The sequence below is a fragment of the Canis lupus genome, chromosome 16 (assembly GCF_003254725.2).
Source record: "Canis lupus dingo isolate Sandy chromosome 16, ASM325472v2, whole genome shotgun sequence".
Classification (NCBI taxonomy): domain Eukaryota; kingdom Metazoa; phylum Chordata; class Mammalia; order Carnivora; family Canidae; genus Canis; species Canis lupus.
The window spans coordinates 6,264,036-6,279,844 of record NC_064258.1 but is presented as its reverse complement, the minus strand read 5'-3'; the positions used below and the strand labels follow the sequence as shown (position 1 = coordinate 6,279,844).

Genomic DNA, 15,809 nt, shown 5'->3' with positions numbered 1-15,809 from the left:
TGTAAAATATTCATAAGTTGGATAGCTTACACCCCAACACATCAAAGCTGACTTTGGTTTTATTACTAGTAAAAAAAAGGAGAGAGACTGGCTCCACCTGCTTCCCCACTGTGTCAAATCCTCCTTTTAGCTCGAGGAGGCAGGCACCTAACCTGATGTGATTTGAGGCGCAGGGGCAGAAGGGGTAGCTGGCAGCTCTCTCTGCCCCAAATTCCCTCACTCTGTCCCTCACTCTCTTTTCTGAAATATCATCCGTTCTGTCCTCTTTTGTTCTCCTTCCTTCTCCTCTCCTCTCCATCCACAGAACAGACCATAAGCCCCGACAATGTACCAGGCATGGCAGGAGGTGATGGTGGGTTCCAAGGAATTTTCAATCCTAGGGAGATCTCGGACATGCAAATAAGTAACTATGTCTGCAAGTGGCAAGTGCTCAAATAGTCCAAAATTCTGAGACAGGAAGATGAGAGAGGGGCTGTTTCTACTTGCCCAGAGGGCCCTGGGAATGCCTTCCCAGAGAGGCTGGCATTTGAGCTGACCACTAGGGACCCTCGGCCAAGTGCTGCAGCTGCTCTGTGAGGGAGTAACAGTTGGGCCACCACCCCTTGGTGCAAGTGACCTCCTGAGACTGTCACCTGTGAAATAGAGGGGGGATGTCCTGAGGGATCCAAGAGAAGTGACTTTGACTACAGAACAGGGAGGGAAAAAGGGCTGAGGTGTGAGATGCTACCCGAGGGGGAAGCGGAAGCAGGTGGGCATTTCCAGCAGGCCAGCAACCGTCTACCGTGGGGAGAACAGGGGAGACAGATCTCAACCGTTCCTGGTCTCTCATGGGGCCAGGCCTCTTCTTCATTCAGCGGATCGTACGCTGCAGTTCCCTGGTTTCTCCTCACTTTTGATAAAGATGAGGCTTAGCTAGGTCCTTTTGTCATCACTTTTTACCTTGTATCTAATCAAAGTCCACTCCCTTATTCTTAATATGTTCAAAGGTAACTTTCTCTGCCATCTCTGGAATCTTGCTTTATGCCCTCATTAGCATTCCTTACTTGGCCCCTACCAGTGCTCGCTGTGGGTGTGCATATCCACCTCCTTGCGTTCCGCTGCACCCTCTGCTCTCAGGAGCAATACTATTTAGGACTTTCCGTCCACCTCACCCACCTTTCTTAACCAAATTGTTTTTACCTTCTAGCCCCTTGGGTTTCCCCCTTGCTTTGGTTCTTTTAAGAAAGGGTTTTTGATAAATTTTTTAAAACTCCGAGTGCATCCTCTGCTTTCTTTTCTTGGAATACTGAGTATTGTCAGCCTTTGTGAAGCCTTTTCATGTTCGTTTTGATTATTTGTTCCTTATAAAGCTGCCCTAAGGTACATGGTGCACGGGAGGAGGGAGGTGAGATTGAAGGGAATGTGAAGGAGAGTCTCTACTAATCCTGAACTCTGCCCTTGCAACTCCGCTGAGCACCTGCTCTAGGAAGGTTCTCTCTCACAATTCTCGGCAGCAACTCACATTCTGTGGATACCAGACAATTGTGAATCCCACCCACCCCTATTTTCTAAGGGAGGGAGAGGGCAGGACCCAATCCTCATCCAGTCCTCACCCCCACCCCCGGTGCTCCTCTCTGTATCTTGTTGGACCACAGACAACCGCCAGCATCAGCAAGTGTATGGTTTAGAGCCTGAGGTTACAGGAGACCATTACTTCCCACTACTGCTCCCCTCATGATTCAGGTTTGAGCAAAAGCACCTGAAGGCCGCAGGGTGGGAGTGTGGGGAAGAGCCTTTCACTTTTGTCTGCACCTGACAACCTCCTTGCCCCTGCAGGAGTGTTGTTCAGCATCGAGGTCACCTCTACATACTTTGCTGTGCGGAACTACTGGCGAGGATTCTTTGCAGCCACGTTCAGTGCCTTTGTTTTCCGCGTGCTGGCCGTGTGGAACAAGGACGCTGGTAACAGGGCTTCGTGGGCTGGGAGTGACACAGGGAGGCCGGTAATGGGGCGTGGAGGAAAGGAATGGATAGCATTATTTGGGAAGTGAGCCCAAAGCCCAAGGCTATAAGGCAAATATATAGGTCTAGGAGTAGGAGGGCAGTGTTCAAGCATAAAAACTGGAAGCTCAGTGGAAGAGGAGTCGGTGGCCTTGGTGGAAGGAAGGAGTTGATGTGACTCCAGCTTCCCCTTGGGTTTCTGTGGCGCTCCCACCATGATGCCTGGCCTTTCCATCCCATAGTCACCATCACTGCTCTCTTCAGAACCAATTTCCGAATGGATTTCCCCTTTGACCTGCAGGAACTCCCAGCCTTCGCCATCATCGGGTCAGTAGGGTGGGCTGCTCAGGGTGGGCAGAGGTGGCTTTGGACTGGAAGAAGGTGGGGCAGGTGTGGATAAATGTGAATTGCTGGAGCAGGAGGGCAGCAGGGGAGGGGGGATACGGGGTATTCATTTCCCCGTCAGGAACAGGTCCAGGAAGTGGGTTCCACTGCCCTATAACTTATGCCCTCAGGATTTGCTGTGGCTTCCTGGGAGCCGTGTTTGTGTACCTGCATCGCCAAGTCATGCTCGGTGTCCGAAAGCACAAGGCCCTCAGCCAATTTCTGGCGAAGCAGTGAGTCACCGCCCTTCTGTGTCCTACCCATTTCTTTTCTGCTTTCTCCTTGAGCCCCTCCCTTTGAATCTTTGTCAAAGGCCATCCATCCCTTTAGGAAGCCTGCAATGAAATATAGAAGTCTGGATATTCCACATAGGGAGCAAGTGGCGTGGTCTTCCCCTGAAAGGTTGCTTTTTGGTGGCAAGAACATTCTATGTTTAAAGAGCTGAGGCTGCAGTGCGCTACTGAGGCCAAGCTTATCAGCTCAGGGTGGTGTGCACTGAGACTAACTTGGGGGGGCTCAAATCTGTTTCTTTTCAGCCGCCTGCTGTATCCTGGAATAGTTACCTTCATCATTGCCTCATTCACCTTTCCGCCAGGAATAGGCCAATTCATGGCTGGAGAGGTGAGCTCCAAGGAATCCGGGGTAGGGGGGTGGGTCAGGTCCGAGGGACTCAGCCAGGGCAGGGCCATAGCACAGACGTCCCTCAGGTCTCTGACCACAGGTACTTTTGCCCAAGGGTAGAAACTCCCTGGGAGAAGAACAGGAGAGCCCCTTGAGCAATGAGACTGAGCCCCCTGAACAATGAATCAGTTCTGTACAAAGCGCTAGTACCAGATGTCGTTGGAGACTTGCCCCCTTTGCTTCCTCCTCTCACAGTTGATGCCTCGTGAAGCCATCAGCACCCTATTCGACAATAACACATGGGTAAAGCATGTGGGTGACCCTGAAAGCCTGGGCCGGTCAGCTGTGTGGATCCACCCACGGGTCAACGTGATCATCATCATCTTCCTCTTCTTTATCATGAAGGTACCCCTCCTTGAACTCCTGACCCCTTCAGCTTCTGTCCATTTTCGAACTGAAACACACAGTTTGCATAGAGTAGGAGAGGGTACAACTTCACTGGGGCTTCATCCAACCTAAAGAGAAATAGCTCGCCTCTAGAAGCGAGCCAATATCTGGATTAATTGCTCATTCATGTCAACTTAGCAATATTGCCATAATTACCATCAGCCTGCTAAAAGTTCTACTTGCAAAATGATTAAGACATCACAGCAGCCTAGTAAACAAGGATGAAACAGGGCTGAGCAGTATAGGTAACTGTGTAAACACCTGAGATAAATTAACCAAATCCCCTCACATATTAGATGATTAGGAACTCCAGTCTCCATGTATCCCATTATCCATTTTTAGATGATTTTCATATCCATTTGTTCCCCATCTAGTGAGCAATCTCTTTTCTGGAATTGCAAAAGAGATAAAAATATTTAACTTAATTTTATTAGTGACTATAAATAATTTTTTAAAGATTTTATTTATCTATTTATTTAGAGAGAGCACATGAGCATGGGGAGGGGCAGAGGAAGAGAGAGAGAGAGAATCTTAAGCAGACTCCCTGCTGACCATGGAGCCCAACATAGAGCTCAATCCCACGACCCTGAGATCATGACCTGAGCCAAAATCAAGAGTCGGACACTTAACCAACTGAGCCACCTCCCCAGCCCTATAAGTAATTTTTATATGCATTTTGTTCCTATTTTGATAGCGAGGCCATAAGGATTTTGCCACTTTCAAGCCATTTTCTCCTCATTTCAATTAGGAGACCAAAGCCTGTCTCTTCCATGTCTGCCCATTGAAGACCATGTCTTTATAGACTTCTCAATCATTGCTTTATACAAAGACATTCTCATTTCCACCCCCCAGTTGTGACATCTATTACAATTGCTGTTTTCTCTTTTTCTTTTCTTTTTCAGTGATTGCCTTATTATTAATGCTATGTCTTGCCTGAATGATCTAACATTTTCCTCTGTATGTTAGGGTTCTCATTAAAAAGTCTGTCCACACTGATCTTTCATGCTTTTGAATTCCTTGCTACTCACTTATTCATGATACTTGCTGTGAATCTATATTTTCCCAGAATATGAGTCACTAAGTTATATTTACATTATAATAGCTGTAGTGGGTTCATTTATCCATTAATGTTTTTACACACCTACCATGTGCCAAATATATAATATTTGGTTATTAATCTTTGGCAAATCCATGCTTATGGTTGAAAAAAAGGTCTTTATTTTTTGCTGCTCCTTTAATGTACTTGTTAAGGATCCTGTGATTAAAGACAGTAGGTGCTTGACACACCAGGTTCCAACTCTGTGACTTACATTCTCAGGATTTGCTCTGGGTTTCTGGAAGCTGTGTCTGTGCATGTTCTTTCTCATTCCACTCCGTGTGGGTTCAGTGGGTCAACAGCTTCTGTATTTTGTACACCTACTTTATTAATTAGGTCTTTTTTATTTCTTCTTTCAAAAGATTTGATAGTTTTATCATAAATAAGTCCTCAGTGTCTTGTTAGGGATTTGACTTTTGGACTTTCAATGCAGAGTTCATCTTCTCTGAACTTCCTGTAAGAAACCAGTTCCAAGTTTTGATAACATCTCAGAATTTATTGCTCAAGGATAATGATTATGTTTTCCGAATATCAGGATGATATTCCTCTAGACTAAACTATATAGAAACTGTGGGATCATACATACTTTTAAAATGTCAAGCTTTTGCAAAGTTTTGTGGAAACAAAATACCATATATTTTTCAACATTTCCCCCACACCTCACCTCACTCTCCCAGATTCCCAAGTATATATATTTATTCGACTTCATAGATTAAAGTTTATTCTCAGAAGCCTACATGGATTATATAGCAGGACTCAATTTTATGTCACTATTACTAATTTCTCACTGAATTCAACCTTGATAATGTTTATGTCATAACATAACAAGGGAAGAAACTCACATATCTCCTGAGCTATATTTCAAGTCCCACAGTGTACAGCAGGCCTATGCCATTCCATAATATTTGTAAACATAACACCACTCATTGCTATAAATCCATGATATTGTCTGATTATCACTGCTTCCAGCATTTTCACTTTTCTCTTATTCCAATAAGAGAAAATACACATATACACATCCATCCCTTTATTTATTCCTAAGTGTAGGTTATAGGCTACGTAGCCAAATTAGAATATGAAAGTGACTATAACTATTTTTCCACAGTCTGATTTGAAATTTAGCCTGTGTGGGCTTCTGGCTATATCCGTACGAGCAGATGACGTCCTCAGCTTTTGATGAAGGGGACGTCCATCTTCCTCAATCTTATCAGGTTGTAGTCAGCAGCTCCTACAATGGGTGTGAATAAAATTACAACTTCCTGGTTTCCCTTTTTAATAAGTCTCATTACCTAGTGTCACTGATCAGCATAGCCTGAGGCTCTGTAGAATTCTCCATAGCACTTCTTCTTGTGAAGGTTCTAAATAGAATGGAATCTCTCATGATGGGTCTCTAGTTTCCCAGTCCTCTAGAATTGGGTGCTTAAATTCTTCGGAGTTATTTGTGTTCTACATTATTTACATTGCTTCTGTATCTTTCCTTTCATGTGCTAATAGCTCAAAAAGTTTGCTAACCTCATGTGTCATTCTTTGTCTTTAGGAGTTGATCACTTCAGTGTCCTCTCTGATCCTCATCTGTTCTTACACTTATCTTGGGAGATAATCCAAAATTCATCCTCAGAAATCACACCTATCAGCCACCTATAAGCTGTATTACTGGAGCTTTCAGATTAACCCGAGCCTACAAAATCCCATAAAGCTTTCCCATGCTTATTCCAAAGAGATGGTACAGAATAGTTCAAGGGATCTCCAATTGTTATATGTCAGAATCATTTGCGAAGGTTAAGTAAGCTCTAAGCGCTTAGAACTCCTTGTCCACAGAGACTGACATGGTGTCTGGTCATCTGCAGTTTCAACAAATTCCTCAACAAGCATTTCTGTTAGGTGTTTCAGCAAATAGGAGCTCTGAGAAGCCTTTTCTGTGTTGCATGGACACTATTTGACTAAGCTCTTTCTTAGAGCTTCTTTTCTTTTCTTTTTTCTTTCTTTCTTTTCTTCTTTCTTTTCTTTCTTTCTTTCTTTTCTTTCTTTCTTCTTTCTTTCTTTCTTTCTTTCTTTCTTTCTTTCTTTCTTTCTTTCTTTCTTCTTTCTTTCTTTCTTTCTTTCTTTCTTTCTTTCTTTCCTCTTTCTTTCTTTTCCTTCCTTCCTTCCTTTCTTCCTTCCTTCCTTCCTTCCTTCCTTCCTCCCTCCCTCCCTCCCTCTCTCCCTCCCTCCCTCCTTCCCTCTCTCCCTCCCTCTCTCCCTCCCTCCCTCCTTCCCTCTCTCCCTCCCGCTCTCTCCAATGACCTACCAACATTGATGAGCACCAGTCCAATACTGAAAACAGACAGAGAAAACAAGATACAAGGCTGCTTTATACTGGAGACTTTCTCAGTCTATATTCTGTTCCTTTGTACATTTGACTTTGCCATTCTCAACTATTTTACATGGCCATATCTGACATGAAGAAGTATGCATTTTGCCTCATCTCAGAGTCAAGGATGAAGCCTTCTCAGAGCTTTGGTCATGGCCTCTTGGCATCAGTCCTGGCTCAAGAGAATTTTTCTAAGGTTCAGAATAGTAAGAAATGTATTTCTCATTAGCTTACAATGCACTTAGTACAGATTTTCAATCGTAAGTATTTTGATCCTGGCAATTTGGTCTGATTTAGTTACTACCATCCTTCATCACATGAGTTTGAGATCCTTTTGTAAGATTGGCTTACTTATTTTGGAAGTGATATGTAAGCCTATTTCTTAATTTTACATGCTATATCTCATATTTTTATTTCTTCTGCAGATACTTCAAAAGTTCAACCAATACTCCTTTCTTCACTCTATTTCTCAATTCTTCCACATTCTTTGCCACAGAATGTACATATTATTTCTGCTAAAACTGTCCCAGTTTCTGTTGGAATACTACCTGACAAAATTGGCCTTCAAGATCTTTTCTGGCACCTTGGCTAGCTTTCTCAATGTGCCCTTCCAGTATGGTCAGGGCAGATCTGATTTTTTGAGCCTCTTTTTAAGGCAATTTGATGTTAAAGGAAATGACTCAGACAGGACAGTCTCTAGGCTTCCTTGTGAGATTTGCCACATAAACGGGTCTGTAAATGACTATATCAAAGCTAAATTAGTCACATAATAAGTCATTAAGACTTTAAGGTGTCTGCAACTTAGAGCTGGGCTATTCCTCAGAAACATAATCTGACCAGGAAAAGATATTCTTCAGCTTCAGGAGTTTCAGGCTGTTTTGCTGAGGTAACCTTTTTGGGCTGGGCGGTATGGTATAAGCTAGGACCCTTCTGCAGCAGTGACAGGAGTCCCCAGGGACCCCACTCCTTGTTCTAGATTGTTTAAAGGCAAATATAGTCATTCCAAGTAGGAACGATTTGGGTTAACCATCAGGAGGAACTTTCTTACAGTGTTGTCTTTGGTGGTCTCTTAGCCTAAGCAAGCACTCCACGTTTTCCAGTTCCGAAGGAAAGATGCAGACAAGATGGTTTTTCCAGGAGGATTAGCTACTCCAGGGTTTCTGTGACCCTTGAAGCAAAAGGAGGGTTGGAAGTGGGAAGGACGTGCAGTATGTGCATGTGTATTGGTCAGAGTTGAGAGGGTGTCCTGATACCTCTTTTTACCCCAGTTCTGGATGTCCATCGTGGCCACCACTATGCCTATACCCTGCGGAGGCTTCATGCCTGTGTTTGTGCTAGGTAAGTTCTGAAGGGAAGCCTGGGATCTTGCTGATAGCTGCAGTCTAGGGTACTGGGAAATTAAGGAAGCCTGGAATGCTAGGGGCTTGTATTTGGTCTTAGGGCACAAGGAGGGATTGGCTCTGAAATCTAGAGGATAAGGAAGTGGATTTTCTTCCTTTCATCTTTCCTCTAGGAGCTGCATTTGGGAGGCTGGTAGGAGAGATCATGGCCATGCTATTCCCTGATGGTATCCTATTTGATGACATCATCTACAAGATCCTACCTGGAGGCTATGCGGTAATTGGTGAGACACATTCCACCCTCTGGTAACCCCTAATAGCCACACTCAAACTGTCCCCTAGCATCTTTATTCCATACTACACAATGCAGTTTTAATTTTATGCTGTTTGATTCAACTTTTATTCAAATAGTCAACCTTTGACTCTGACTCTCATTAGCTTTTACTAAATGTCTTTGAGCTGTAGTTTCTTTATGTAGAAAAGGGATTATAGGGATTAAACGATAAGAATGAAAGCACCTAGGATTGTGTCTGAATGTTTGGTAAGGGATTTTTTCTTTCCCTCCAAAGACTCATAGAAACAACAGTACAGGTGACTGGCTTGGATAATCCCAACCTGCAGATGTGCTAATTTTGACGGGACTTAAGAGTATATGACTAAGAGCAGCCCAGGTGGCTCAGTGGTTTAGCGCCTGCCTTCAGCCCAGGGCGTGATCCTGGAGACCTGGGATTGAGTCCCACGTCAGGCTCCCTGCATGAAGCCTGCTTCTCCCTCTGCCTGTGTCTGCCTCTCTGTGTCTCTCATGAGTAAATAAATAAAATAAAATAAAAAATAAAAATCCATGACTAAGAGCTGAGAAACATGGGCTCTGTACTCACCCCTTCCACTTGTCACCTGGATGACTGTGGAGCAAGTTAGCTACCTTTCTGCACCTCAGTTTCTTTAGTCTAAAATGACTTCTAAAGTATATTACAGCTCTATCATTCTGCGAATCTGTGATAATCTTTTTTTTTCATTAAATCTACAATCCCATCCAACCAAAACCATGCCTAACACAGTGACCAGTATAATCTTCAAAATGATTATGCCTCCTCCCTCCTCTTTTTCACCAAAACCCCATAACATAGATATAGAAGCATTAGGCAGCTTTCCGATGCATATGGGTGACCTTTCTCCTCCATAATAGTCCTTTATGGAAGTCTCCTTCGTCAGTAAGAGTTATCTGCTCTCATTCCCCATCTCCATGCCTCTCAGGTGTCACCCCATCTTCCCTGGTGGACATTTCCCAGGATACATATCTCCTGTGACAGTTAAAGTTCTGGAGTATATCATGTGCACCATCCTGTAAAAATATCCCATCCCAATATTTCCCTTTTGCAATTTTTCTTTTTTTAAGTAAGCTCTACACTCAATGTAGGACTTGAACTCCACCATGAGATCAAGAATCACATGCTCTACCATCTGCGCCCTTCTCTTTTGTGACTTTGTCTTGTTCTCTTTCCATGTATACCTTCTAGTAACTATTTTTGTTGATGGGAAACATAGCTAAAAACAAGTAAGACAGATTTTGTTTTCAAAGAGTTCATAGAATTATAACATTTTAGAACTGCAAGGGCCTTAGAACTTATTTAATGATCTTTTTTTACCTTAGAGATGGGAGTATGGAATTCCAGAAGAATCAAGTTCTACTCATACAGTTTAGAAGTTGTAGAATCAGGATCTGACACAGGTGTCATTGTTCTAAGACTACAGCATGAGTCCTGGATTTTGACTCTCTTCTCTCATAAATTGTTGACATGAAAACCTGAGGTCCAATGTAAAGTGCTATCACTGGGTTTTAAAATGCTTAGTCAACAATAATCCAAACTTTTGGTGCACCTGGCTGGTTCAGTCAGAAAAGCATGTGACTTGATCTCAGGGTTGTGAGTTCAAGCCCCATGTTGGATATAGAGATTACTTTAAAAAAAAAAAGAAAGAAAAGAAAAGAAGAACAATCCAAACTTTTAAAAGCAAGGAATACATAGGACATCAGTATCTTCATTTTATAAATGAAAATTTGGGCACACACAGTGATTTTGTAAATTGCTAAAGGACATAGAATGAGATCAAAAGGATTTTTCTAACAGTTCAGCAGATGGTTATATCAGGAGTGTTAGCACTGACCAGGGTCATGTCTCCCATCCCATCCTCACATGCCCTCCATGCTAAGAATGGCAGCCCTAACCCACCAGTACATTCCCATGTCATTCTAGGGGCAGCAGCGCTGACCGGTGCAGTATCCCACACAGTCTCCACAGCTGTGATTTGCTTCGAATTAACGGGTCAGATTGCCCACATCCTGCCCATGATGGTGGCTGTCATCTTGGCCAACATGGTGGCTCAGAGCCTGCAGCCCTCCCTCTATGACAGCATCATCCAGGTCAAGAAGCTACCCTACTTGCCTGACCTTGGTTGGAACCAGCTCAGGTCAGGGACACCAGCTGGAATTAGTTCAGACTTGATGGGGTAGGGGTGGGAGGTTCTGAGGTTGAGACTGAGGTTAGAGTCAACATTTAAAAACACTGCTTCTTACTTATTTTTATGTTCCCATGTACTTAATATTATGAGTGATGGAATGCGTGGCAAACCATGGGAGGAATAGAAGGGACGGCAAAGGAATAAGCATATGGTAGGGCTAACCCCCCATGCTTTCTCCCCCATAGCAAATTTACCATATTTGTTGAGGACATCATGGTTCGTGATGTGAAGTTTGTTTCAGCTACTTGCACATACGGGGAATTGCGAACCCTGCTCCAGACCACCACAGTCAAGACTTTACCACTGGTTGATTCTAAAGGTCAGTGGGAAAAAAGGAAGCAGATCCCTGAGCTAGTGACCTGAACAGGTGCTCCACAGAGGTGGAGGGGACACTGTAGTGTGGGCTTATCTCTGGGACCTCCTGGTCTGCCACAGGATACCCAGCCTATGTTCCTTAGGGAACACAACATCTTTGAGAAGGAAAACTATAGCCAGAACACAAGCATAAGAAGATAGTTAAAAATCCAACTAGAGAGGGGCAGCTGGGTGGTACAGTCAATTGAGTGTTCAACTCTTGATTTCAGCGCAGGTCATAATTTCTGGATGGTAATCTCAAGATTGTGAAATCGGTCCTTGCCTGCATCGAGCTCCATGCTCAGTGGAACATCTGCTTAGGAATCTTTCTCTCCCCCGCCCCTCCTTCCTGCTTTTTCTCTCTCTCTCAAATAAATGAATCTTTTAAAAAATCCAATTAGAGAACTACAGCCAATACTCATTAGTCATTGCAGCTATGTTCTCTAAAGTCACCGTGAACACTGAATTAGGGGTACTATACTGAACTGTCGCCCTGGAGAAAATATAGGGTTAGATTTCTCTGGTCACATTTTCTTCAAATAATGAATGCATAAACTTATTTTATGTGTGTCTCTCTTTAAAGACACCTTATTTAATATATACTGTTGATTCATTAACTAGAATTCATGGCCAAGAGGGCTACAGCTCATGCCTGAACGAAGCTTACCTAGCACACATATTTTCTCCATAAAGCACATCACAGCCTTCCTGCTTGGGGTGGGGGGTGGGAGGGTCTTAAACAGCAAAATTACCAACACAAACCCCACAAAAATGTGCAAATGCAGCATTAAGTAGACCACTGAAAAAAATGCTTGTTTATGAGAGCTGAGACAAGAAGCAGAATGTTGCTTTTCCAACCTCAGCTGGGAATGTGTGCATGGGGAGGTTTGCTGCTCTGTGCAGGTCTGTGTATGCCAGTAAAGGCATCTTGAGCACTGATTTGGGGTTTACAAATGCCTGTATTTTAGCCAGGAGACAAATTCATAAACCGGGAATTCATGAATAGTGAAGCTCAGCTGCAAATCTGGAGCCCCTGATGTGGTTCTCTTTGCTACTTAGCTAAATGGTAGCTGTCCTTCAGTGTCCAACCTGAGGGACAGAAGAAACTGTTCTGGATGAAAAGTTTTTTTTTTTTAATTTTTAAAAGAATTATTTATTGGAGCACCTGGGTGGCTCAGTCGGTTAAGCATCTGCCTTTGGCTCAGGTAATGATCTCAGGGTCCTGAGATTGAAGCCCCACATCAGGCTCTCTGCTCAGTGGGGGGTCTGCTTCTCCCTCTCCTTCTGTGCACACACACACACACACTCTCTCTCTCTCTCAAATAAATAAATAAGATCTTTCTTCAAAAAAAAAAAAAAAGGAAAGGCTGCATCAAAATAAGTATAAATTAGCACCAATTAGTATACCATCAATTGGGTCTCTAAGCGCTAAATGAGTGAAATAAAAGGTCAATCCTGGAAGATGTTTGAAATGAGTTTTCAGGAAGAAAGGGTAAAAGCTAGAAAAGGAAGCAGGAGGGCTGGACTTCTGTCCCCCACTCAATCCTGTTGAGGGGGAGATGGGCAGAGGGGAATGGAGCAGGCACTCAGGCTGAGCTTGGCTCTCCCCTAGATTCTATGATCCTGCTGGGCTCCGTGGAGCGCTCAGAGCTACAGTCCCTCCTGCAGCGCCACTTGGGCCCTGAGCGGAGGCTGCGGGTGGCCCAGGACATGGCCAGGAAGTTGTCTGAGCTGCCCTACGATGGGAAGGGACACCAAGGCATCTCACCCGAGGGCCGAAGGGAGTCCTTTGCCTTTGTGGATGAGGATGAAGATGAGGACCTCTCTGGGAAGCCCGAGGTGACCAAGCAGGGAAGGGCTGGGGGAGCAGGATAGGATGGGGAAAAGGAAGATCAGGAAGAGGGAGAGGGGATGCTGGTCACTGAGAAAGTCAAGGAGACCAGTGTCCCTGGGGGCCGGGGGCCAAAGGAAATAAGTTTGCAGACGATGGTACCAATGAGAACTTAGAGGGATATAGGAATTCTGACCAGGTGTGGGGGTAAATGGATGGAGACAGACTTTCCAGGACACCAACTGATAGAGGCAGGAAGGCGCTAGGCAGCCACTTCCCCAGGACTAAGAATTTTTACTGTTCCTTACAGCTGCCTCCTCTTCCTCCTCCTCACCCCTTACCATCTGCCCCATTGTCCTCTGAAGAGTCCAATGGGCCCCTGCCCAGCCACAAACAGCAGCCAGAAGCACCGGAGCCTGCAGGTGAAGATTCTCCCAGCATGTACCCTCCCTCATGCCTTGTGGGTTCTCTCTGGGCTCTCCACCATCTAAGAGCTGCTACCATGGGGAAGAGGACAGGGGAGGGTGGGAAGGGAGTCTTAATCACTGAATCTCCTTATTACTGTCCCAAGGAGTTGGGGCAAGGGCTGAGTTAGGAGCATAGAAGGGAGGGTGTCTATGGAGGTGGAGCATCTGGGAAGAACAGTTTGTGTGGCAAAATGTCAGGGGGCCCTTGGAAGTTCCCCCTACTCATTTCCTCCCAGGACAGATACCACTTTGTTTCTGTTTCCATCTGCTCACCACTCCTCTCAGATCAAAGACCCTCTGTCTTTCGGTCCCTGCTGCGCTGCTTACTTGGCAGACCTCGCCCCACGAAGAAGAAAACAACCCAGGTGAGAGCAGATGTGCTGTGGAGGGTGGAAGGGGAAGGGGGCATGCCTCTAAGAACTGGGAAACCTATGGTCCCTAAATCAGGGGGAGAAGGTCCCACCATGGAGGAGTTTCAACATAGGACAGAAATTACAAGTAGGAAAGCAGGCATCTCTGGCCCTGGCCTGGGAGGGTTGGCTAATGGCTAGTGGAGCCACAGCTGCCATGGGGAGAAAGATGGAAAGAAGTTGGACCTATGGCTTTCTTCTCTAGGAGTCAATGGATTTAGTGGACAACATGTCACCTGAAGAGGTAAGAGAAACAGAATCTGGGGTGGCGGTGGGGGGGATTGTTCTGTGTGATGAAGACATTGCTCATTTGCTTCATTGTGTTGTTGTAAGAATAAGATGTGAATCTAGGCCAGAAAGCATTTTGAGAGGTTGGGAGCAAAATGTGATTATGGAGAAAAGGATGGGCATATCGCTCAGCAGTGGGGGATACTGGGTGGTGTTCTCAGAGGGGTCAGAAGAGAAAGGTTTTGAGCCTCCACGTATAGATGGGACCATCATGCTAAGATGGGCCTTAGATCTCTTAGACATTAGGGATGTTCTGGACCAGGTGGAGGCTGTGCAGGAAGGATGAGCTTGCCTAAAATAAAATGCACCAGGCAGCCAACAGTTACACGTACCAATGTGGAAGAGCAGCACGGAAACTAGAATGGTCGGTGCCTGGGGGAGGTTACAATGCTGGATTGGCCAGGACCCTGAGACAGTGAACAACTAGGAAATGCTAGGAAGCAAGACTGGAAAGAACTGAAAACCAAGAGCAAATATCACCAGCGGTGTCTCATTTGGACAAACACCTATTTCCTAAAAAAAAAATGTTGTTATTGAGTCCATGAGAGAAAACCTAGCCTGGATCGGGCTTGTCTGTGAAGAACAGAGAGATGTGGAGTAAAGATTTGGAGGAGGCAGCAGGGCAGTCCTGGTCAGAACTGACCTCAGGGTTGCCGAGAAACAAGAGTCCATTAGCAGCCATTCCATTTAGTAAAAGAATGCAGTTCTCCTGTGGAGGCAGTAAAGGCAGAGCTTTAAAAGTATGTAGATGACAAAGAACCTTAACGAATATTATTTTAAAATAATCATCTCCTTCATTGTCCACATCAAATGAAGGAGTGCACGGGGAGTCACAGGAGAGAAGGGAAGTCTTCCCCTTCTCCCCTGGTCACGCCTCAAAACACACACCCCTCTGATCAATGGTTACTGGAAAAATCGAATCCATGAGCACAGAGGAAAAAAAATAGTTCTTGTTCCTGCCCCTAAGCAGGAATCAGATGGGTCATAACTATGGTTGAGAAGGGCTTTGCTCGAGTACTAACCCAATCACACTCTTCACAAAAGTACACCAGCAGGAAAAGCTACTTGACCAGTGAGGCTATTTAATGACCACCGGAAATAAAGTGCAATCAGGGGTCAAGACAAAGCATACATTTTTAGCTTATGTCTTTCCCAAAGAAGACTTTAGATATCTAAAAAAGATAAAGATATCTAAAGACTTTAGATATCTCCATGTCACCCACCAGGAACTTTCAGAAGGATAAGATCCAATAGTAATAAAAATGCAGGATATTTTGAAGCCAGTTTTCAGACTAGATGGAGGAGGCACCTTTGGCAATATTCAGGTGATGCCTGTGGGAAGAGTGGAAGAGTGCAGTCACACGTCACCAGAAGTGTTTAATCTGTTCCTCTGTTAGGAGTACACACAGTCAGAGCTCCAGTTTGGTACTAGGGCTGAGCCTCTGCAAATAGTGGGACATGTCAGACCCCGAAGCAGACATCCCCCACCCCTTGGACACAAGCTGGGACTTCCTGGAATGTGACTGCCAGGCAGTCAAGGTCGGAAGCCACCTGTGTCATCTTGGGCAAATGACTGAAGCACTCTGTGCCTCTGTGTCCTCCTCCTAAGATGGAGATGATGAGAGGCCATTGGATACCACTCAAGGAGTAAAGCAACTCGAATAATGCTTGGCCCAGAAGAAGTGATTGGTGGTCATGCACTGGAAACAGTTCTGTTATTTTTG

The 15,809-nt window shown here is 44.7% G+C and overlaps 1 protein-coding gene across 1 annotated transcript in view; it reads left to right on the top strand.

Annotated features, from left to right (window-relative positions):
* The window catches only part of CLCN1 (chloride voltage-gated channel 1), a 33,411-nt gene that overhangs the window by 13,540 nt on the left and 4,062 nt on the right, over window positions 1-15,809 (top strand). The window contains exons 8-20 of the mRNA XM_025433832.3: window positions 1,816-1,941; window positions 2,223-2,307; window positions 2,496-2,597; window positions 2,901-2,985; window positions 3,241-3,390; window positions 8,147-8,216; window positions 8,392-8,502; window positions 10,471-10,684; window positions 10,921-11,054; window positions 12,702-12,928; window positions 13,231-13,342; window positions 13,673-13,752; window positions 14,003-14,041. Of these exons, the coding sequence (XP_025289617.1) occupies window positions 1,816-1,941; window positions 2,223-2,307; window positions 2,496-2,597; window positions 2,901-2,985; window positions 3,241-3,390; window positions 8,147-8,216; window positions 8,392-8,502; window positions 10,471-10,684; window positions 10,921-11,054; window positions 12,702-12,928; window positions 13,231-13,342; window positions 13,673-13,752; window positions 14,003-14,041 (1,535 nt within the window). The remainder of the gene's footprint in view (window positions 1-1,815; window positions 1,942-2,222; window positions 2,308-2,495; window positions 2,598-2,900; window positions 2,986-3,240; window positions 3,391-8,146; window positions 8,217-8,391; window positions 8,503-10,470; window positions 10,685-10,920; window positions 11,055-12,701; window positions 12,929-13,230; window positions 13,343-13,672; window positions 13,753-14,002; window positions 14,042-15,809) is intronic.